Genomic DNA, 23308 nt, shown 5'->3' with positions numbered 1-23308 from the left:
TTTTTTTTTTTTTTTTTTTAATATTTTCTTAAAAAAATACAAACAAAATGAACTTTAGGTCAATACAACTCAGGGAAAGAGGAAAAAAAGGAATTTCAGAACAAAGGGAAAGTGCATCCTTGTTTAGGTGACCATGTTGTCCCCACACTCCCAATTCTCCGAGCAGGAAGGTCACTGCACAGCACAGGGGAGCCTTGGAAGGAGTTCAGAAGGACAGGCGGACTGAAACTAGCAAATGGATTTCGGTTGTCATTGATTATTCCGTCCTGGGATGAGCAAGATCCAGGCTAAAGGGAGGGAAGGGGTGTTCTAATAAGAAAAGACAACATGTACAAAACACAGCAGTAAAAACGACTCCTTAGCACAAGTGTGCCCTCACAAGAACGAGGGGAGTCATCCGGCGGCTGCCATCCCCGCTTCTCCCCTCCACCTAAACAGTACGGGCGGCAACAGCGGAGAAAGCAGTCCTTGATTCAGCAGAAAGCCTTCCTGGGATACAGGCGCGGCGGCAGGCAGGGCAATGGTGAAGTCACAGGAACTTCGGTCTGGGACACTTTTCCTGCACTGCTGCTCAGCTAACACGTGCTGGCTCTGCTGCTCTGTGTCTAGGGCCCCCTCAGGCTTCCACGTGTTGCAGGTTCCCTCACACCCCACCGCATCCAGCTCCCGTCCTGCACTGGACACCCAGTTCCCCAACTCCTGAGGCCCCCGAGGTTTTGACAGAGCTCTTTCCTCGTTTTCCTCCAGAGCTGAACTGTGTTGACCCTGTTACCTGTAGACTAGGAAAGAGATTTATTCTTGGAAAAGCATGAGAGTTGGTACCCTTCCAACCATCGAGGCTGGATACTGCCCACACCTTGGAGTTCATATTCACCTTAATTCTTCACAGCACACGAGGCACAACTTAAAGGTATATTCTCTGGAGCGCACACTAAGTTAAAGGTGAGGAACAAGTGCCCCCGCGGCCAGGAAGAGAGGAGTCTGGCCGATCATACCCACGCAGGGTGCGGCCTCCGCCCTCGAGTCTGCGGCTCACCCTCCTCGGGGACACCCCCAACGCCAGGGCGTGTCAAATAATCTTAATCAGAGCGGCGGCACTGAGCCTGTAATCCCCTCCCCACACTGAGACAGACATTCTGGAAAGGACCCTTGGTTCTCTGCAAACTGTCTCTTCGCCCAGTCACTTCTCTCGGAGAACACACACGCCGGCGTCGCAGCGCTGAGTTCCCATGGAGGTCACGACCTCCCAGCTGTCGATGATGGGGTCGTAGCACTCAATGCTGCTCAGCAGGGAGTTCCCGTCGTAGCTGAGGGAGAAGGGCGAGCAGTGAGGGAGAAAGGCGCACCTCCACCGGCCCCGCCCACCGCCCCGCCCCGCAAAGCCCCGCCCCCGCCCCCCCCGCCCCCCCCCCCCGCCCCCCAGGCCTCGCCCACGACCTGTCTCAATAGGCTCCGCCCCGCCCTCTCCCCACAAGGTCCCACCCCACAAAGCCTCGGCCCACAAATGCCCCCGCCCAGGCCCCTCCCACATGGCCCCACATTAAGATTGCCATGGGGCCCTCTCTCTGCGGAACCAAACCCTGTCTCCACCACACACGTGCATGAGATCACACGGCCCTGGATGCCAGATTTACCCCTCACCCTGCAATTGCATAAAGTCTCCCCCGAAGCACCGTGGCCCCGACGTAGCACCGCGGGGTGGTCATGCTCGTGACTGTTGTCCAGGAGTCGGTGCGAATGTTGTAGGCTTCCACAGATGAAAGGTGGGCTGTACCATCGAATCCCCCCACCACATAAATATGGTCATTCAGCAGGGCTACCCCTGCACCTGGGGAGGAAAGGGCACAGCAGATGAAGGCTGCTGAGCTGAGGATCTGAATCCTAGAAACAAAACCCTGACTGACGGCTGGGTGAGCCCCGGAGTGGCCGAGGGCCAGACAGCCTGGAGGATCTAGTCCAGCACAGCCACCCACCTGCAACCCTCTTTGCCTGGCCGTCATCTTGCTTTCACTAACTCGGAGCCCAACCCTTGTCATGAGAAAAGGAGTGAAAAAAGAGGAAAAGAGAGGAGAGGGGTTGTGATGGGTCTGGAGCATCTGGTACCCGGAGGCTGGGCTCTCTGTTCCTCTACCCCAGCCTGAGGGCTCAGGAAGACCCCCTTGACTCCTGCACGTGCACACTCCCTCAGGCAGCCCGTGTCACTGCACAGAGCTGGGCTGGAGGCTAGGATGCAGGGAGGGACTCAGGTGCAAAAGGTAAGGCAAGGAGGCTTTGCTCTCACACTAACCCAGTGCGAGTCTGGGCTGTGCCTCATGCCGCTGTATGAGGGGACACAGGCACTGAGGAGGATGGCCCTGACCCACGCTTCCTAGGTCGCCAGTAAGACAGGCCTGCAGCCCCCTGCCCAGGCAACGCCTGACAGCTCCGCCTCCTGCCCCGGGACCTGCCTGGTCTTACCAGAGCGCTTGGTGGCCATTGGTGTGACATTAGCCCAGTGTCCTGTATGGGGGTCATACTTCTCAACTGAGTTTAAGATATTCAAGCCGTCATATCCTCCTGAAAGACAGAACGGGAACCATTCCAGAAAGAATGGTCAGTCCTGATGTTCACTCCCGGCCTGCCTTTCTCAAGGGCCTCACTGATGCTCTTAGTTTCAGCTCTCCCTCAAGGGCTCCAGAGAGAAATCTGACAGCACCGTCTTCTGCTCTCACGGAAAGGAGAATCCCAGTGAGTGAAAACTATATTGGGACAGACCAGGCTTTTAGGGGGAGGAAGTCTATGAGCCAATTCTGGTGAAAGGGACCCCACGCCGAGGCCGCTGCCCTCAGTCGCCCCGCCCCCGCCCTGCCCAGACCCCGCACACCTAGACAGTAGATGACCCCGCTGGCCACCACGAGGCCGGCACCTTCCCTGGCCGTCTGCATGTCGCCCAGCATGCTCCACTGGTCAATGTTCGGGTCATAGCGCTCCATACTGGTGTGGCGCCTGCTTCCATCAAAGCCCCCAGAGACATAGATCATATCTGCTCAGGATGAAGGAGTCACAGGCCGTTAGAGACTGAGAGGTTTCTAACGACTCCTCTACAAATCTCCCACAGCTCTTCCAAATGCCTGGAGCCAAAAACAACTTTTTTTTTAAGGGATAAATCAATTAAGTCTTTCTTAAAGAGGACAGCACAGTTAAGACACGTGAGAACAGAGTAAGATGGAATCTTCAGAAACACTCCCTAGATGGGAATTTGCAAAATTACCACTGGTGCCAGCTGCCTCTCAGCGCGCCGGGACCTGAGTTACCAGCCCCAACGCCACCACTGAGACGCCTGGGAGTGTCTGAAAGCAGAAAGGCGTGACTGACCCCGCCAGCAGCCTCTGCACTTCACAGAGAGGTGTGAACCCCGACCCAGCCACCCCGAAATGCACACGTTGCCCTGTGCACCAGCCTACCTCCCAGGGTGGTGGCTCCAGCCAGGCCGCGCCGGACATTCATCGGCGCCACTGAATACCAGACCCCATCCTCGTCTGCCGTGTAGTCCAGACACTCCACGGAGCTGAGGCGGGAGCGGCCGTCGTAGCCGCCGATCACGTAGATCCGGTCGTGGAGGGACACCGAGGCCACGTAGCGTCTCTTCCGGGTGATGCTCTAGGGTCGGGGGAGAAGAGGCGCCTTTGCCACTTCAGCCAGGCAGGTCTCAGGCCCCATCTTTGTGGTCTTCCTGGGCTTCCCTCCGCACCTTGCTGCTTCACCTGCGGCCGTGAAGCCCTCTGAGCAGCGGTTTATCTGCTGCCTGCCCACTGGACGAAAGCCTCTTGCTCACTGATGCGCTTACCGATGAGTGCCTTCTGTACGTCTATCTCTAAGGCTTCCAGAGGATCTACCGTCCTTCCCTTATCCAGTATCCGATTCCTTCCCGCTCCATAAGCACTGCGCTAAAGACCAACATCCTTCCGTGAAGCAGGAAGAGACTAGTGCACTGCTCCCTAAGAGCAAGGACCCAACGACCTGGAAGGTCATGAGAAATGACCTAAAGACCCCCACGTCTCTCAGTTACTGCACTGAAGCAGAAACCCCGAAGGAGACACAGACCCTGGGTCCCACAGACACCAGCTCAGTCCAGCACAGTTGAGCACCGTGCTCAGGTTAACAGGGCAGGGGCAGGCACCCTGCGAACCGCTCGGGCGGCCCGGGGAAGGCGTGGGAATGGCGGCGGCCAGCCGAGTGTAACTGCACACAGGGCTGAAGGTACTCCTGAAGCTGAGTCAGTCAACAACCGACTACTGTAACTGCCTGTTGTCAGGACGCGCTGCTGTGACCAGGCCTCTCCACTCTGAGGACTGGGCTAGTTACCACCCGGAGTCAGGGACTGCGGACATTTAAGCTCTTTCCCTGGGCCTGGTTCCATCACAACTTACTGGCAAAAAGCTCCACTCCTGCGTCTTGGGGTCGTACTTCTCCACCACATCGATGGGAGACTGCTGGCTTCCAAAGCCGCCGACCACCAGAAGCACTTCGTTGGCTCCTGAGGACAAGCGAGGAGAGAGGCCGTTTTCCTGCGCTGCCGGCTGACTGCCCACAAGGACGGGGCAGTGCAGACAGCACTAGGGCGCCTTGCCCCGCGCGGCCAGGAGGAGCCGTCCGAGACGGGAGGCCTCCACAGAGCTGCCCAGCAGCAAACTGCTGCTTCCTGAGAACCCGAATCTCTGCGACGTGAGTTTCCATTAAAGCCCAGAAGGCATGCTTGAACACGCCGCGCGTGCTCAGTCGCCTCGGGTTCTTCGTGACCCCGTGACTGCAGCCCGTGAGGCTCCTCTGTGCATGGGAGAAGCCTGAGCACACCCTACGCCTCATCAACCCATCTATACGGTTCCAGCTGAGCCCACAACAGGCTCTAAGGGTAGGCTGGAGGAGCTCCCTGCCTCTCTCACCCTGTACAATTCAAAACAGGAATTCTTTGTGATGGCAAAGAATGTTCTCCTAACCTTGGCTCCCAAAATTTGAGAGATGTGGCTTAGGAACCAAATAATAAATTTAAAAATCTTTTCCATGACCTTAATTTTTCCAAATTAGCCAACTCCATGACCACATATCCTGTTAATTCATCAAAACTGCCAGGTAACCGACCATAAGGCTAGACTTTTAAAGGGAGTCTTTTTCTCTACTATCTTACCAAATGAGGCATTTTGATAGCTTCTGTGTCTTCCCCTTTCCCCTAGGGACTTCTCTGGATAATATTCCAATAATATTTCTTTTGAGAAAACTCCCTGTGTAGCTGCTCTACTGTAGAGAAGTTAGCTGGGGCATTTCAGGACATTCAGGAGAGCATTTAGCTGACCTGGACTGGAAAGATCAAGCGGAGTACCTTTAAACTGACAGGAAACACAGACAAGCCCCCAGGGAAGTCACGGCTGCCACGACTGGCAGGGGAACGACACAAACCGCTCAGCAGGAAGCGTGCCACCATCGCCTGTGGAGAGCCTGTGCCACAAAACTGAAGCTCAATCTTAAATTTTATCAAGACTGATCAAGTCTAGTTTAACCACCAGTTTACAGGAGACACGGGGAACAGAAAACGTGTTAAATAAGACTGCTGGGATGTAGCCAATAAAATCTAGATCATGGGAAATTCAACAAATAAACTGCAAAGGAAAACCAAAGCAGGAGTGAAAAGCCTGTGGATTTTATAGAGACTAGAGAGAGCTATGAACCCAGTGCAACATGTGAGCCTTGTCTGGATCCTGACTGGAGCAGCTGAAGTGTTCAAAAACAAAGAAAAGTAAATTACGGGAAAACTGCGGAAATGTGAACGTGTACTTAAATCTGACGAAGGTAAATAATCAGTTGTATGTTTCATCTTTCAGAGACACACACAAAAGCATAATATAATATGGATGGAATTTTATCCTGTCTGGGATTTGCTTCAGAATACATAGGCTACAGGTCAGTAACTGTTGAAACTGGGTGACAGGTATGGGGGAATTCTTTGATTAATCTGCTTTTATATATGTTTTCTGTTTTCCTTAATAACCCACACAAAAGCCACGGATTTTAACCTCCTCTTATGAGAGGGCACCTCTCTGTGTACTTGCCAAGTAAAGTAGGTAGGCCCTACTCCAAGGTGAGCAGTCACTTCCTTTTCGCAAACAAAGCATTTGAACACAGGGTCCTTTCGCAAGACACTGATTTTATGTTTAAGCTCCTCCAACTGGGGGGCCAGGGTTTTCCTTGGCAGTGCTTTCTCCCATTTATGCCCTTCTCCCCCCAGCAATTCTCTCCCTCTGACGTGCGCATGGGTGGGGAGGCCATGATGACCCCGGAGGGGCAGCTGAGCGAAAACACCCACAGCTGAGGGGTTTCCTATGCTTCACACAGCAAAGCAAACTCCACCACAGAGTAAAGCAAACTCCACCACACGGTAAAGCAAACTCCACTGAGTCAAGCTGTGATGTGCACACCCAGAGGACCAGCTGACTGGCAGGAAGGCTTTTGGTGCAGGCTCCGGCTGGCCCCGGCTCACAGAGGACAGGGTGAGCGTGGGGTCGCTCGGCAGCTCAGGACTCTGAGCACCCGGGCGCCAAGACCACCGGCCCCCGAGCCTCTCTGCCCATTACCGTCCCTGAAAGAGCCTCCGTGCTGGAAGCCTGTCTGCCAAGTGAGTGAACTGATTCACTTCCCACTGCAGCTGGAGTTCATGTCAGTGCCAACAGAGCTTTTGATAAGGGTAAGAAGGCCAGTGTTTTAACACTGAAAACGTAATTTTAGGCAATACTGATGTCTGTTTAGCCTGTGTAGCTTTTTCTATCACAAAGATGATTTCCTTTTAAAAAGTTTAAAAAGCAAGAGCAGGTATGACTGTCGCCCTTACTTGCATATGACCCGCCCTTTGGTTAAAAAGATAAAAAAGTTTTACGTCTTGTGATTATAAAACATGTAATATATAAAGCACATTTTCACTGTTAAAAAGCTTGAAAATAAAAGCATTATGAAAAAACTTTATCTGTAATTCCACAAAGACCCCAAAACATAAGACTGTCTCCTTCCAGTTCTGTTTCTGAATGTCTACACAGCAGAAGTGGGACACATCACAGCACAGCCTGTTTCCATTTCATTTTCTCAAGATATTAACAAAAGCCTTTATGATTTAATATTTTAGGCATTTCAGGAGCTGCTAATTGGATTATAAATAATCACATAGAATCCTGTGATAAACGTCCATGAATATGAGACATTTCCCTGTTTCTTTAACATGGAAATGAGAGCACTGCCTCGTGAAGAACGTGAACCTTAAAGAATCTTTTGATCTATAAGACAGGTGAGACAAACTACATTCCCACCAACACTTAAAGGTGCCAATCCATTCTACTTTCTGTAGCACTGCATATTTTCTCTGATACTTCGATAGGCAAGAAATTGTATTTATTGTATTATTTATCACTAATAAGACTTTATTAGCAGTTAGGCTGAACTTCTCCCCTTATATTTAACAGGCCTCCCTGGCTGTGAACCATACACTCAAGTCTCTAGTGTTTTTGTCTTATGTGCTTTTTTTTTTTTTTTTTTTTTTAGTTCTTTACAAAGTACTTTAACCCTTTGCTGTGGCTGTAGTGAATTTATTTTCCTAGCTGACCATTACAATGTGGTACATGATTTTTATTTGGTCAAAAACACTGGCCTTTTCAATTTCTTCTATTGCATTGTGCCTGGAAGTCTTCCTCCCTCAGAACAATTCCCAAGGGTCTCACTGTCTTTGGACCCTGAACTGGGACCATTATTCCAGCAGTCTGCCTACTGTGAAGGAGAACTGGGGAAACGGCTGAGCAGAAGGAAGCCTGTTAGTTCTCTGCCAACCAATGGGGGCCTGTCAAGCTGGACTTCCACGTTTACGAGGAGGAAAACGTGTCTAAGACACATGACGAGAACTGTGTGTGCAGGCACACTGCTGACACCGAGGCCTCCCAGCAGTGCCTGGTCACCGCTGTTTTTGGGGAACGCCCATGCCCTGGGGTGCGTTGCTGGAGGGAAGAGCAGACAGGCGGCAGGAACGCCAAGGACGCGTTCAGGACCTGCATTTCCACCTGCACAGGAAAGGAGCCAGTGACAAGGCAGGAGCTGCAATTTGCATTACACCTCTGGTGAGAGTAAGAGGTAAGGGTAGTAAGGAAAACAGAACCCCATGTGTAGGATGGGGCATGCTACGCTCACTCCTGTGCATTTCACTGCCCTGTGCTGTGTGCAGAAGGGCCATCATCCTGGTAACTGGCTCAGCAGCCTCCCGAAGGGGCCGGCAGAGCACAGGACGGCTGGCACGGTTCATGCTAAGGTGGAAACACAGAGATGCTAAATTAAGAACCCAGCTGGGAATATTTTCATTATTTCCTTCCTAGGACTTCTGAAAAAAGGACCTCAGCACCATGCGGGCGTGCAAAATCACATTCTTACCCCTCCAGGGCAGGACAACAAGCAAGTTCTTTAAGCCACAGAGGTTTTCTGCTGCCTGTTCAAACAAGGTCAGGAACTGACCTCTAAACCACCTCTGGGCTGGTTCACACAGAGTGTCACTGTAGCGCCACTTAATGAGCAATTATGAACTGGCTGGGGCACTTTTGGCTCTACAAAAAGGAAACATATCTTCTGTATTGGAAAGAACTCTAGTGACTGACTTAACTCCTCTGACGTGCAGCTGGTGGTAATCCAGAAGCGCTGAAGGACTTGTCCGGGTTCAGACAGTGAGTTACTAGAGTAAGTGACGGAGCTGGGAGCAGGAACCAAAGCAAGGAGAATGTCCTGTCTCCGAGCGCCAGGTTCCTGGCACCACCTCACTGGCTCAGCTGGTATTTAGAGAATACTTGTTATTTTCTGTGTAACCACAAGCGTATGGTAATAACACAGAGGTATGGAAACAAAGCCTTAGTAGTTAATATCCCCCTGCGATCTCACTTTATTAAGAGGTTAGTGCTTATCCTGTATACACACCCTTTTCTGTGCTCAGGTAAACACACACACCCGGAAGTCTTGCTGCTTCCTCTCCCCTTACTCAGTGTACACAATTAAGTCCGTGAATCTGACTCAGCGCCTTTTAAGTTTCCTGACGTCACACGGTACAGCCATGCTGTAATTCAACCAGCCACTCCCCTTTACTTGGCGTGCAGGCTGTACTCAATTTCTTTCTCCATATCAGCAATTTGCGGTAAACATTCTTATGTCTGTGTCTGGACTCTTACATGCTTACGTCTATACTGTACACTGCTTCATAGGACACTCCCGAGGTGGGACACAGGGTGTGCACCTCGTCCAGACCTCCGGGTGAAGCACCTTTCGGGCGCCCAGCATTCCCTCTCACAGGGTGCTCTGGGCGCTGCCTGTTTGCTCCTGTGCCCCGTTCTACGAGGTCACTGCTCCCCCGTTCTACGAGGTCACTGCTCCCCCGTTCTACGAGGCCACTGCTCTTTTTCTTGTTGCCACGCAGGGTTCTTTTTATAGTAGAAATACTAACCTTTTGTCGTATGTATCGAGTGTATTTTCTCCCAGTCCACCAGTCCATGTCTTTGCCTTTTGCCATCAATTAAAAAAAACAAAAAAAACAAACCTGATGCAGTCAAGTAACCATGAAGGGCTCTAAGTTTTCCTATTTTAGTTAAAAGGGGACAGAGGGAAGGGAGGCTGCTGTCTCATGGATACAGAGCGTTAGTTCTGCAAGATGAAAACAGTTCTGGACGTGGGAGCTGTATGACGGTATTTAACACTGAAATGTATCCAAGATGGAAAGACGGTGAATTTTACGTTGTGTGTATTTATCAAAATAGAAAAAAAGGCCACCCAGAATACAGATATTTTCCTATAATTTCTTCTAATATTCTCATGATTTTTCACTCAGTCCTTCAATCTTTTTCAAAAATTTTCTTTTTATATTTTTTCCATGTATCTCATGCTGATTATAAATCTCTGTATACAACATGAGACACAAGCCACATTTTGTCATCTCCCAGGGATCAACAGAACGGCATCCCTTTAAAAACAAAACAACAAAAAGCAGCATCTCTGCGTGGTGGAATCACAGATGACTCGTTTACTTTTTTGCTTCTCTTTGTTTCTAAAATTTCTATAGACCTATTAATTCTGCCATTAGAATGAGATAAATCACTCTACTTATATCTATGAATGAAAGGCTTAATTATCAATTAACACCCAGCACGAATGAGGCCACAGTCAGATAAGAGTAAAAACAGGAAATAATAACAACAAAACACCACCTCATGTATACAGAGTAATTTATAAGCTGCCAAACGCTTAGGCTCCTGGGACAGCGAGCGGGAATCGAGGGCACACGTGAGCACAGACCGCGCACCAGGTGGAGCACCAGGCATCTTCCACGCACGGTCTCATCTGGCCTCCTCGTTTCAGAGGCCGAGGCGTCAGCTCAGGCCAGTGGAGGCCAGCCAGCGGCTGCCGGGACCCGAGCCCAGGCCTGTCCACTGAGGTGACAGCCTCCGGAGGCGGCACGCACTCCCTTTCACAGCAACCTGCAAGGCTGGAGCTGTGAGGACCCTTGTTTCACAGATGCGGCGATGGACCCAGAGGGGTTAAGTTTCCTGCCAAAGTTCACACCCCTGGTGAGTGGTAATCGCGGGTGAGCACCGCCGTCTGGCTCGGCTCCGGGCCCTCGCCCGCTGCACAGCACCGCCTCCGACCTCCCGGACCCCTGCCTCACCCACAAGGCTTCCTCCTCGCCTCCTCTCCACCCAGAGGAGGGAGGCGTAGGGCCGCAGATGGTTCACTGACTGCACAGCATCTGAGAGAGCTCTAACCCACAGGCCCCCAATACGCTGAAATACAGCTGGGACTTACACCGCCTAACACTTGACATTTGTAAAGTGCTTTCCCCCCGTATCTCCTCTTACCCTCCCAACAGCCACATGAACTAGAAGGGACGATGCCCTTGGTTTCTAGGAACTCAAGGTCAGGGTGGCAGAGGGCCTTGCTCCAGATGGCACAACGAACACGAGACGCCAGCTTACCCAGCCGCGCCCGCGTCCGGGGCCCCTGCATCTGAGTGCGCAGCTCAGGTCTCAGGTGAAACTTCTTGGCTTCGTCAACGAGGTCCCTGCACTGCAAGCTGCAGCGGATGAAAGGCTGCAACAGCGGGAGGAGAGTGAGCGCGGGGGCCTCAGCAGGGCTGCCGGCAGGGCTGAGGCCGTGGGCTTCCGGAAATGAGTTTAAAAAGGTTTGTTTTGAATAGACGTCACATGGTTCAAAGGTAGGTGAGGGTACGTGAATGGACCATAGGAAGAAGTTACACAAACGAGACCGAGTTTGAGAGATGACACTAAGCAGCTGGCAAGCCCCCTGATGCCAACGACTGGAGAGGCGTGTCTGTGATGAACTTTCAGAGACGGGCTGGGCCAGCCTCACCCACGCTTTACAGATTGGTGGTCTCCAGGGTGGTCCCGGTGGCTCCTGGAGAAAGTCAGGAAACGCCCCACAGGGAACTGAGGCTGAAGAAATGCTTGTAAACAAACACGACAGGAGCCAAGCTGATGTGAAACATCACACTGCTTTCAAGCTGACCTTTCCAGAGTCAAAAATAGAGAGACTTGACAAGGGAAGTGTCTTTTCCAAAGCAATTTGAAACAAATTTTTTTTTTTTTGCTCTTTTTTGCCTTGCATTTTTTAAAATTTATTTTTAATTGAAAGATAACTGCTTTACATGAATCAGTCATAGGTTTACCTATGTCCCCTCTCATGGAACAAATTTTTTTTGGAATAATTTTTTAAATGGAGAAAGGGACAAAACTTATCATCCAGTACTGCTATGCAAAATAATGAGGGGCTTGCAAAACAAAAGGACAACAAAGAGCAAAATTAAATGAAGCCACAGATTCTCGTTTCTGCTGGGAGCCCGACTTGCCCGGTGACCGCCTGCAGACCCTGCACTGTGCACGTCCCGGGCAGACCGGGACAGGCTCCGGGGGTGCTTTGCCTCTAGGGGAACCAGTTCTGGGTGCAGGACGTGAAGCTGCAGAGACGCCCGTCCTGGCGACTCACCTCAGTGTCTATGACGTCTGTGATGTAGCGGGGGGTCAGCAGGGGCATCCGGACATACTGCAGCAGGTCCGGCAAGGACCCCTCCCGCTCCTTCTTGGCGTGCTTCACCCAGCTGATCACAGCCTCGAAGACCGGCTCTTCAGAATCCACCTGCAGGCGCGGGACACGTTGTGGGGGAGCTCTGGAGCCATCTTCCGTTCCCCTCCCCCCAGTCACTCCCATCTCCCAGAAAGAGCCAGGCTCTTGGGGAAACAATCGTTTCAGACACAACTTGCTAAGATCATGAGAAGAGTTATAGTCAGATTGGGTGAAAAACATCTAAGAGAGAGGGTACTTAATAGACCATCAGTCACAAATCAGCTTTTAATTCAGAATTTTCTCCATTCCTAAATTTTTTCCGGTCATTTCTGAAACTTTAGTAGGCAAAAGGGGAAGCTGCTGCTCTATTCAAAGCTGGCTCTCAGGACACATTTATTCACAGTGCTGTTTAAGGACGTCCAGCCTTGCTCCCCAACTCCTCAGCCAGGCCTGCGAGCAGGAACTTCCCTTCAAACAACGCAAGGAACGTGGAGTCTGCAAAGCATCATCAATGAGCACCTGAGCGACCACGCTGCACAGTGCCGTGCGATCTGAGACGATACATAGAATTAATCTTTTGGGGGACTGAGGTCTGAGCTACATGTGACAGGCGGGATATGAAACCTTGTCCCTGGACGAGCACTCGGTACAGTGAGCACCGGGACTCACAAGACCGACACCCGAGGACCAGGCCCCGGAGTCTGCCTGTCCTGAGGTCCTCTCAGAGTGTGACAGCGCCCAGAGAGAGGAGCTGTTCTGGGGACTTCTCCCAAGAACTGAAAGGACAGAAAATGCTTCCGAACGTTCATTCATTTGATGGATTTACCTAACACCTACTAAGTGCCAGGAACTGTTCTGGAGGGACAAATCAGACACGAACCTTCCTCTTAAAGTGGGGAGATAACTTAAGTCAGAAAAACAAACAATCCCACTTTGTTATTATGTATCAAACGGGAAAAGTCCAGGGGCTGGAGACAGACTGACTTGAACTTGAGATTTCTTTACGCAGACTGGCGGGACAGGGAAGGCCTTCCTGTAGGAGCCGTAGGTTTCCACCTGGCGGAGGGGCAGCAGTTAGCCTTGGCAGATAGGAAGCGCCTGCAGAAGCCCTACAACCACACTGTCCAAAACAGCAGGCACGAGCCCCGCGTGCTCTGGCGTCTACATCAATTCACGCGGAGCTAAAACGAAACATCCCGCTTCAGGAATCCCCTGGCGGTCCAGTGGTTGGGACGGCGCTTCAGCTGCCGGGAGCTGGTTCGATCCCTGGTCTGGGAACTGGGATCCTGCAAGCCTCGCGGTGCAGCTAGGGAAAACAAACTCAGCTTCTCAGTCCCACGAGCCGCACTTTACAAGTGCTCAAGGCCGCCAGTGCTTGGGGTCAGTGAACTGGCCAGCACGGACACAGGGCCTTCCCATTTTCACAGAACGTTCTACTGGACAGCCTGGGAAACGACAGAGCCTGGTGTGGCGGGATGAGCGAGGGAGGCGACGGAAAAGGTCAAGCTGGAGAAGCAAACCCTGACCCAGAAGACTGGATTTTTCTCCAAACCGTGAAAAGGCGTCTAGCAGGTAAGTGACGGGACCACACTGATGTTTCGTAAAGTTACTCTGATGACCACGGAGGATGGTTTAGAAGGGCTGCGTGCTGGGAGCCCAGACGGGGCTACCCTGGGCCCAACAGGCAGAAGGCGGCGAGGCGGAGACAATGGCAGAGCTGACAGGCTTCGCACACTGAGCGTACAGGGGCTCAGGCGAGCCCAGGCTGCCGAGGGACCAGGCGCAGGGGAGGGTGCAGAAGAGTGGCTGTGATTTTTTAAATGAACTTCGGCTTTGGCAAGGATGACGGGCTCAGAGTTCTGAACAGCTGAGTGCTGGACTCTGACACGTTCTAGGTTTCAATGAAATACATCCATTGAAAATGGGGTTTTTCCGTCATAAGCAGAGATCCTTGACCTTAGTAAAGACGGAGTAAACAAGCATTGCAGAGAAACAGCTAAACCGAGAGAACCCCCAACATTAATGCTTCACTACAGAGAAAATTTCTCTGCAATAAGTTTTCACAGAGAATTCTTTTATGACATTAGAACAGCCCTACGTACTGAGTACAACTATTTTCGGCATTTTATGGGAGAGGAATCTGAAGATGAGTGGTTAGGAACACTTGCCCCACAGCCACTCCAGAGCGACTCTGAAGCCCGTGCTGCTTTACGCACGTGACACCCGCCCCGCTGCCTCAGGTGCTATTGTTTTACGTGGCGCAGAGGCGGCGTTAGTTAGCAACACGGTCAGACATCTGGCCTGTGCTTCTGGCTGGCACATGAAAGAGAAAAAAATGTCATTTGCTGAAAAAAGCAAAGGCCATTCTTGCCAGATACTTGAGGAAGATGGTACAGAAGAGTTAGTCCTGGCTTCTGAAGAGGCTAGCTCCCTGCCCTCCCCGCTCCAGCCAGCTTTATTCACAGTCTCCACTGCTCTCGAACGAAGGCTCCCTGATCCGGTCACGCAGAAACAAACTAGGGGCAGCCAGCTCCCTGCCCCGTGGTCGCCAGAACGGTCGGGAGGCGAGGGCGGCCGAGTCCTGCCCCTTGAGCCATGTGTGGGTGATGACTCATCTCGGAAACTGGAGATGGTTCTGAGAATTAATAACACTTTAAAATGCCAAGAATGGTACCGTGAGAATGGAAACCCCAGGGTACAAGGCTTTTGGTCCATCTTGTCCATAACCGGATCCCCAGCCCAGAACTGCTCTGGGCACACAGGAAGAACTCAATAAATACTTGATAAATGAGCCAGGAGTTGGTTACTTTGTGATTGTTCGCAGTGAAGCTTACGTCTGCGGGGCCCCTTCTACCATCAGTCTGGCGTCCCGTGCGAGGACCCAGCTCCCCCGAGCCCCACAGGTGAGCACAGGCGAGAACAGGTCACAGACACTCGGCCCCAAAGCCCTTGCAGGAGCAGCGTCCTAGGCAGACGTGAAGCACACGTGAACCGGGTCAGAAACAAGGGTGTGGACGTGCCCCAGTCAAGCTCCCTCAGAAAAGTCACCTGGCAGAGGCGCCAAGACAAAGCTGGGTGAACGCTGACAGGAGATATACTGAAGACTTGCTGTTACATGAAAATCCTAGTTTTAACAAAGTAAATCAGCTTACTGAATATGCGTACTAAATATATTACAGACTTTCTTTAAGTAACAAATTCCTTTTCTAGCATTTAGAGGATCAAACTTTCCTTCCAATATATTAATACCTCTTGTTTATACTGAGGTGCCATGAACTTCTGGGATCCAGTCATCTACAGTCATTTTTCATTGTTATCTGAGGACAGTGAGAGAGAGAGAGAGGAAGTCTCAGCTTCCCTAGAGGATCCTCCCTGAGGATCGCCGTCTCCTCAGCGGGGGAAGCAAAGCCCCCAGAAGGACTCCTCCCCGAGAACGAGGCTCTGCTGGGTGCTTCCAGAAGCTAACGGAAGAGCTGGGCCGCCAAGGTGGCTGCCGGCCTCAGCAACACGATGGCCCTGCTGCACACACTCGGGGTCCCGTCTAGGTACACACCTACACCAGCCCCCAAGCTCCCCGCTGCGGGGTGGCGTCCCTGGACACGGGGCGCAGGCTGGAGGGACGCCACCGCCGCCCAACTCGGCCAGCAGAGCCCGCCACGCCCAGAGGTGCCGACCACTGCGTCCTGCTTGCGGTCTCCAGCCTTCTGTTCGGTCCTCCTGATCCACCTCCTCTACCATCTCATCTAGACCCAGAAGCTTCCTCTTCTTTCTTCTTCCTTACTCTGAACAGGCTCGTGATTCTCCCGACACTCTGTCAGCACTTGCGTCTTTTCGTTTGTCTCCACTACAACACTATGAATCCCCTGAAAACAAGACTGTGCCTTGCTCTCTCTCAGCTCCCCAGCACCCAGGGCATGAGTGCTGCACGGGAGACATTCTCAGTGCATGTTTCAAAACAAGTTGAACGGGTAACAAGAGACGTATCCTAAAAAAATCTACCTAACTTCCCATTTCTGCTTATTCCATACTGTTTAATAGTGACTCTTAACCACTGGGACCACAGATTTCATTGAGGAAGAAGTGAACTCCCTCCCATAAACATGCAAATACATTTGGCATATAACTTCAGGGACACGTGCTCAAACCTTAGCACTAATGTGGACACCTGACCAAAAGCCCTGCTATAGAAGCATAGTAGCTCCATCTTGCCTTTTGGTCTTTGGCCCAGTCCTGAAGAGAGCGGATGCCAAGCAGGTAGGTACCTGAATCTCATCGCACTTGATGAGCTTTTCCACCTCTCCTTGGCTGAGAAGAATGAACTCTTCATGCTGCACCACTTCAGGAAAATGCTTCTGGCTAAAAACCTCAGCTGCTTGCATCAGGTCAACACAGTTGTGAGTCTCAGCAAAGTCCCGGATGCCCAGGCAGTTGGAAGGGTCCAGCTGGCTTTCCAAGAACTCACAGCAGGCTTGCTTCACGCCTAGACAGACACAGACAGGGGTCCTGAGGACACTTGGCGGGGGACAGGCCTCAGTCCCTGGGTCACAACCTCTCCGAGTGGGATCAGAGGGACCCTGGCTCAATGCCTAAGAATCAGTTTAGAAATGTCATTCTTTGGGAATGCAAATCCTGTTTCTGTCTTACGTGCTCTGCAGCCTTCAGCAAGGCCTTTATAAATGTGTGCTGCAGCCTTAAAGCAAGTGCAGCAGAAGGAACTGTGTTTATGGACACCGCCACAGTTACAGACACGCCTGTAAAACTCCTGGGCGCCAATAGACACCGCCACAGTTACAGACACGCCTGTAAAACTCCTGGGCGCCATGCTACAGAACCAACTGTCACTGAGCACAATGCACCTAATCCCTCCTCCACACAAGGACTTACTGAAAGACGCCAAAGAAGGACAGACAGGAGGGGCTGGTAACACTCTCCCATTTCTCTAACTGAAAAGCTCCGAGTGTAGCATTCATTCAGAGCTGGGCACTAATGCAAAGGCCTCGCACTCCTTCGGTCGTGTTCTAAAGGCTGAAGCTAACAGAAGCAGATCCGGAGGTCAGCGCAAGTCGGCACCTGAAGGGGCACCATCGCCAGTGCTGTGAAAACCTTCCACTTTCACTTCTGTGGGTCAACTTCAACGTTTAATAGATCATTTTTATGGTTCAGAAGGTTAAAGGGCCCCTGTGAGTGGTCCCCCAGCCACCTCACCCACCTGGGCACCTGCTGTAGCACCCCTCCATGGAGGCCATGACTTGTAACTGTGTCTCATGCCCCCCACAGGACGGCTGTGCACAAAGACGGAAGGAAAGGCCTCTACTAGCCCCTCCTGCATGTTTTTACAAACAGAAAGCACGTGCTCTCTTTACTAAAGAGCCAGAGACGAACACCTGGAGGCTCCTCTACACTGCGACAAAACCTCAGCTTCTCAGCCATGGGCATTAGCCCCGAGGCCCATGGTGCCCCCACTCCCACGACCTGGAACGCCGCGGGCCGCTGTGGGCACACGCCTCCACAGCCGTACCTTTCAGCTGGAGCAGGCAGGCTGCGGGCAGCAGCTCCTGGACATTCTCCACAGTCACGTGCACGGTCTCCGTGTACACAAAGTCCAGCAGGATTTCCATGGTCGAGGCGGTTAAACCCTGAATATCTACGTACGGTTTCCCCTTCTCTGAGAGCTGAAAGTGAAAAGGGCATGCGATCATGGCGGTTGCAATTACACGAGGTTAAGGCAGAGGCTCGCATCCGAGCACGTGAAAGGATCTAACAATATTAACTGCATACACGTCTTTAACAAAAAAAGGCCGTCTATTTTGATTTGTGCAAAGGAAATACAGCATATATTTGCAGCCTTTCAAATGGGGGAGCTATGTGCAAGCCAAGAGCACACAGAGGTGACACCTTCTGAGAACATCACTTTTACTTGTGAATAATTTAACATGCTGCCCTCGTATTAAAACAAACGCAGACATGGAACACAACCAAAAGTCCCATGAGCCACTGGCGTCCACGGGCTTTTCAGATGAAACGTGAACTTCGCTGGTTCCGGCTGCAGACCCTCCAGAATGAGCCAGCACCGCCCACCTGTCCTGAGACTGCACGCTGGCCACCTTGAGGGCGTTCCACTGTAGCACAGAAGACAGCTGGATTGTTTGATACTTCCTCCAATACTGGGTTGATTCTCTCTGGGGATTACTGAATTACTGGCAGTACATTCAATCTAGACTATATCCTTGGGGCTATGAGTATAGTTGAGGCCAAATAAGCATAGAAAATGGTTTGTCTACGGTGGAAATCTTCAGCTTTACAGGACAGTAACTATCTGAAAACTGGTTACCTTATGCAAGTTTTACTAGATCTTAGTTTAGAAATTTCAACTACTTACAAAACTCCAGTGCACGTCCATTATAAACTAAACATCTTTATCAACTCTGATTCCTTCTCAGTCCAGAGTAATAATCAAAAAGCATTCTCTAACAAAGCCAAGAATAAGATAAATCCCCCAAACCAAAAAATGTCACCAATACATTATTTTGGAAAAACATTTTACTAACTGTAAGTATTTACGAACAGAAATATATAAGTACATTCATGTTAGGAGTTTCTTAGTCAGTAACCTATATTCCCATTAGCCAAATAGTTTAAATATGTAAATGAGTTTACTATCTAAGAACTTACAGCAACTGCAGTAGTTCACATTAATACTCGCTTTACAATTTTGCAGAGTGCCTCTCACTTATTATTTCGTCTGATGGTCACAGCAGCCTGGTAAGGCTATTAGGTCTGATGTCACGGCCATTTAACACACAAAGGGTCTGAGCTTCAGAGAAACAGCACGACTTAACCTAGGTCTTCACTATTAATAACAAGCGACAGATTGAAGCCAGGCCTCCTGCCTCACCCTGTGCTATTTCAGTGGCACCGCATTTATGGAGAAATTTAGAGCTGGAAGAGAATGAAGACACCACCAAGTTTAATCATTCTGTTCTACAGACAACCTAGTGAGGTTAGATGGTCATTAGGGTTCACACAGAATTTCTAAGAGGACCGAACCTAAAATCCAGGTCTCTAGACCCTTCTGTTTAAATCATTTAGTGTTAAAAACAAATTCAAGGGTATAGAGACCAGTCTGGAGATTCTTAAAAGACTAGAAATAAGAGTCCCACATGATTCAGAAACACTGCTCCTGAGCATATTTCCAGAAAAGACGAAACCTTTAATTTGAAAACACACATGCACTCCAGTGTTCACAGCAGCACTGCTTAGAATAGCCAAGACAGGAAGCAGCCTAAACGCCCATCAGCGGGTGAGTGAAGAAGACGCGGTATATGTGTGGGGGACACACACACACAAGGGGAACATTACTCAGTCATAAAGAGTCATAAAAATAATGCCATCTGCAGCAACATGGAAGGACCTAGAGGTTACCACACTTAATACTAAGTTAGGTAAGTCAGACAGAGTGAGACAGACGAGGGACAAAGTGAAATTAAGAGGAACGAAATTCCAATTCCACAATAAATGAGTCCCAGGGATGAAACGCACAGGGTGGGGAGTCAGTCGGTAATACTGAAATAACTCTGAAGAGGGACAGACGGTAACTAGACTTGTGATCATCTTATGTTGTATCGGATTACCACGCTGTGACCTCAAACGCAGTACTGCAGGTCAATTACACTTCAGTTGAGAAAGACGCGAACCATTCACCATTCTCTTGCCTGATGTCAGTTTTTAAAGGAAGACTACAAAATCCTGGTGAGAAAAAAATGAAAAGGGAGTTCTTTTTCAGATGTGCAGAGAAAGAGTGAAGCCAGGACGCACACCGTGTGACGAGTCCTCCGTGTTTCCTGCTGGCAGCCGGGTGACACTGTCCTGGCCCAGTTGAACACCAGCGCTCTGGTGCTCACCGGCAGACACTGTGGGGGGCAGTACAGGACCGCATCTGCAAGGGCACCTCACACAGGGTCCACTGGGGCAAATGTCAGGCTTCCACATTCTCCCTGCCAGCCACGGGCTGAGCACCGGCTCAGCATCACATACGGCTCTGGCTTTATGATGCAAACATCAAAGTTAGAATCAAGTTAAGTTTCTGGAGAAGGGAATGGCAAACCAAGTTAACTTAGGATTAAATCCTCTCTACCACTCACAAGCTGTAAGGCATTTCGTACCTGAGACCTTACTTCCTCACATGTAGAGTGAGATGGTAGCAGCCGCCCCTGGGGTGAGTGGGACAGGCAATCGTCTAACACAGCATCTGGCCCCAGCCGGCGACTGTTGTCATCACGACATGATCACCATGACGAGGTATGTCAGGCTTATGTACAAGTACTGATAGATGACATAATCGAGACAATTTATTTAAAATAAAAAATCAGACTTGCAGTCCTGGAAGCTGAGAGCGCTGTCCTCTGCTAGCTCTCCGCGTCCCTCGTGGCTCAGCAGCTCCTCCACACGCTGGGTGTCTTGCCAGGCAACCACTGCGGCAGCCTGTTTCCTAACACTGTGCGAGCACCACCTTTTTTCTTGCCAGGCCAGCCTGTCCCTAATTCCCTGGTTAAGGGCTTGTGCTCCCAAGTTGGCATCTTTCTGGTGATGTTTCGTGTGCCCACACAGCCAGGCACCAGTCCTCTGCCACCCACCTGTGGCTGCACGAACGCTCCCCTGGGAGAAGGAAGAAGACTGCTCTTCCTCTTTGCTTCCCTCCTCCCTCTTCCCCTGTACTCTTTAAAATGTTAAACTTTAGAAGAAAGAAAATAGGAAAACGAATAAAACACTGGTAAGGAAAACCCAGTAGCTGACACCTGTGTTTGCTACACGTTGGACGTTGCTCTAAGCATGTCACGTGTAAGTTTCTCAGGTAATTGTCACAATAACCACGAGAATGTGTCCTACTGCTATTCCTCATTCTGAAATGAGAAAACTAACGTGCAAATGGCAGATGGTATCCACAGTCTGCCGCTGAACACCAGACTACAGAGATTCACAATTATATAGAACTCCCACTGTCTCATCAGTGAAATGAGATGCCTACAAGGTGACGTGTGTGGGCTCCACTTGTGAGGAGATGGTTCGCCACGTACCTCACTGGTGAACATGGCGCAGAAGTAATCACTGCAGGCAGCCAGCACGATCCGGTGGGCGGGGAAGTCCTTCTGCTCCACTCTCAGCGTCACATCACAGAGGGTGTTGCTCTTCCTGAGGGAGTTCATGGAGTTGAGGATGGATTTAGCATGAGTATTTGTCATTATGTCTTTGGGAGCCATAATGCCTCTCATCAAGCAATATGGAGAGAGAATGAAAGGGATCCTTGGATTCTGTAAGTACAAGAAACAAAACCAATGAGCATATATGAAAGCCTGGGGACACTAAACATATTCAGTTAGCTTTACAAATGAAGGCGGCGCCATCAGACTCAAACATCCACAAGCAGAGCACACTCCCTTCCTGGCATTACCAACACAAGCCAGACATTAATCCCCCTGAGCAAATCTCATCTCTCCTCCCTCTGAATTCCCCTTGTCATGGAGTGCCCAAAGCACCTGACAGGATTGTCAACACTCTGCTGTAAGTAGAAAGAAACTATTCCTTTCTCACCTATCTTCACAAGGCTGCTCTCTCTCATGGTAAAAATCAGAAGATACAATTTCTTAAAGGCGTGATGTCACTATTTTTAATACCTAAAGGAAATTAAGTAGCTGAATGTTTATAGAGGGTGGGGACCCAGTTTTATATATGTATTTTCTCTCCTAGCAAGTGTATAATAAATGTTCATTAACAGAATGCAAGAAAGGAACTGTGCCTTCAACGTAGAGCAAAAGGCCAGTATCAGTGACAATAAACTTTTTCTAAAGAAACACCCAATTATTTATGATGACTTCCAACTACATTTGGGTTTCTTCTTAAAATGAAACTTCAAACGAGGACCCAATGCATGCCTGCATGCTAAGTCACTCCAGTCATGTCTGACACTTTGTGACCTTATGGACTGTAGTCCACCATGATCCTCTGTCCATGGGGATTCTCTAGGCAAGAATACTGGAGTGGGATGCCATTATCCCTCTCCAGAGGATCCAACACCTACACTGAATAATGGAGACCATGCAAGCTTAAGCTACTGACGTTCTACAGAAAGGTCTCCCTACTCTAATTATTAAGAGTAATATTCATTCATCAATATTAACAAATTAATATTTGTAGTAATTCTTCTATACTACGAGAGAATTACTGGGATAGAAAACCTATCAAAACTCTACTACTAATTTTATGGCCACAGCCAGTCACTTGTAAAGTTCACTTGTACGCATAAATTAAATGAACTCAACAACAGGCTACACGTTAAAAAATTAATAGAAGTAATTTCTTGATTTTTGACAAGCTTCAGTTATTATTATTTTATTTTTGTTTATTTGCTTCAAGGACAATTTCTGGGAAATGAAATTGGAAGGTTACTAAGAGTCTGTCGTATGTGGAATCTGTAAGGATCCAAGAAAACTAAATCAAACTATGCTTTTCAAAAATCCACAACTCACAACCATAGTTTTATACGAAAAGGGAAAACGAGACCCTAAATTCTCATCTACTCCTGTTTATAGGTAGCATACTATTCTTTAAGCGCTCCAATCACTCTACAGGATCCATTTTACAGAAAAAGAGGTGGCTCATGCAGGCATAAGATGATCTCCAGAAAGACTTTCCTTCCGTCAACTTCGTTTCAACTCTGGAGACTGAGAAAGGCCCGCACGGACGCCGCTATACGGTGAGGACCTTGGGGCGGCGGGTCGGAGCCGGCTCTGTCTGTCAGACAGACACGGCCCCAGCGTGCGGCTGCCCCCTCCCGGGGTCCCCGGCCGCGCTCCGCCCCAGGGCACCTGGTCCGGGGCCCCCTCGAGCTCCCCGCTGGAGGGGCCGCCTCCCGGCGGGCGACAACAGCAGCGGCGCCCCGCTCCCCGACAGCCTGCAGAAGGAGGTCGCGGCGCTCGACGCCTGGAGGCCCCCGCCCGCCCTGAGGGGACGACGGCGGGTGAGGGCGCCGGATGCCGCCCCCGGGCCACTCACCTGTGCTCCGGCCCGCCGAGCGGGCGCGGGGCGAGCGGACGGCCGGGGAGGTGCCCAAGCGCCGCCGCCCGGACCCGGAGGCTCCGGCGCCGCGCCCGCGGCCGCGCGCCGTGATGACGTCACGTCTGCGCGCGTCACGTGCGGT

The 23308-nt window shown here is 50.5% G+C and overlaps 1 protein-coding gene across 4 annotated transcripts; it reads right to left on the bottom strand.

Annotated features, from left to right (window-relative positions):
- On the bottom strand, nt 1–23278 carry KLHL12 (kelch like family member 12). Of its 4 annotated transcripts, NM_001435049.1 has the most exons (12): nt 23164–23278; nt 21189–21422; nt 17633–17786; nt 16377–16594; nt 12037–12186; nt 11010–11124; nt 4410–4516; nt 3444–3639; nt 2864–3022; nt 2458–2556; nt 1642–1828; nt 1–1307 (listed from the first exon to the last, which is right to left on the bottom strand). In NM_001435049.1, the coding sequence occupies exons 2-12, from the start codon at nt 21381–21383 to the stop codon at nt 1181–1183; spliced, it is 1707 nt and encodes a 568-aa protein (NP_001421978.1). In that variant the 5' UTR covers nt 21384–21422; nt 23164–23278; the 3' UTR covers nt 1–1180. The 4 variants fall into 4 exon arrangements, with proteins under 4 accessions (NP_001421978.1, NP_001421980.1, NP_001421979.1 ...); NM_001435051.1 differs by lacking the exons at nt 1–1307; nt 1642–1828; nt 2458–2556; ... (1 more) ...; nt 3444–3639; nt 4410–4516 and adding an exon at nt 10245–10583; NM_001435050.1 differs by lacking the exons at nt 1–1307; nt 1642–1828; nt 2458–2556; ... (1 more) ...; nt 3444–3639; nt 4410–4516 and adding an exon at nt 10245–10528.
- Between the last annotated feature and the right edge of the window lie 30 nt (nt 23279–23308).

The sequence above is a fragment of the Bos taurus genome, chromosome 16 (genome assembly GCF_002263795.3).
Source record: "Bos taurus isolate L1 Dominette 01449 registration number 42190680 breed Hereford chromosome 16, ARS-UCD2.0, whole genome shotgun sequence".
Classification (NCBI taxonomy): Eukaryota; Metazoa; Chordata; class Mammalia; order Artiodactyla; family Bovidae; genus Bos; species Bos taurus.
Note: the sequence above shows the minus strand (reverse complement) of the source record. Positions and strands in the feature narration are given on the sequence as shown.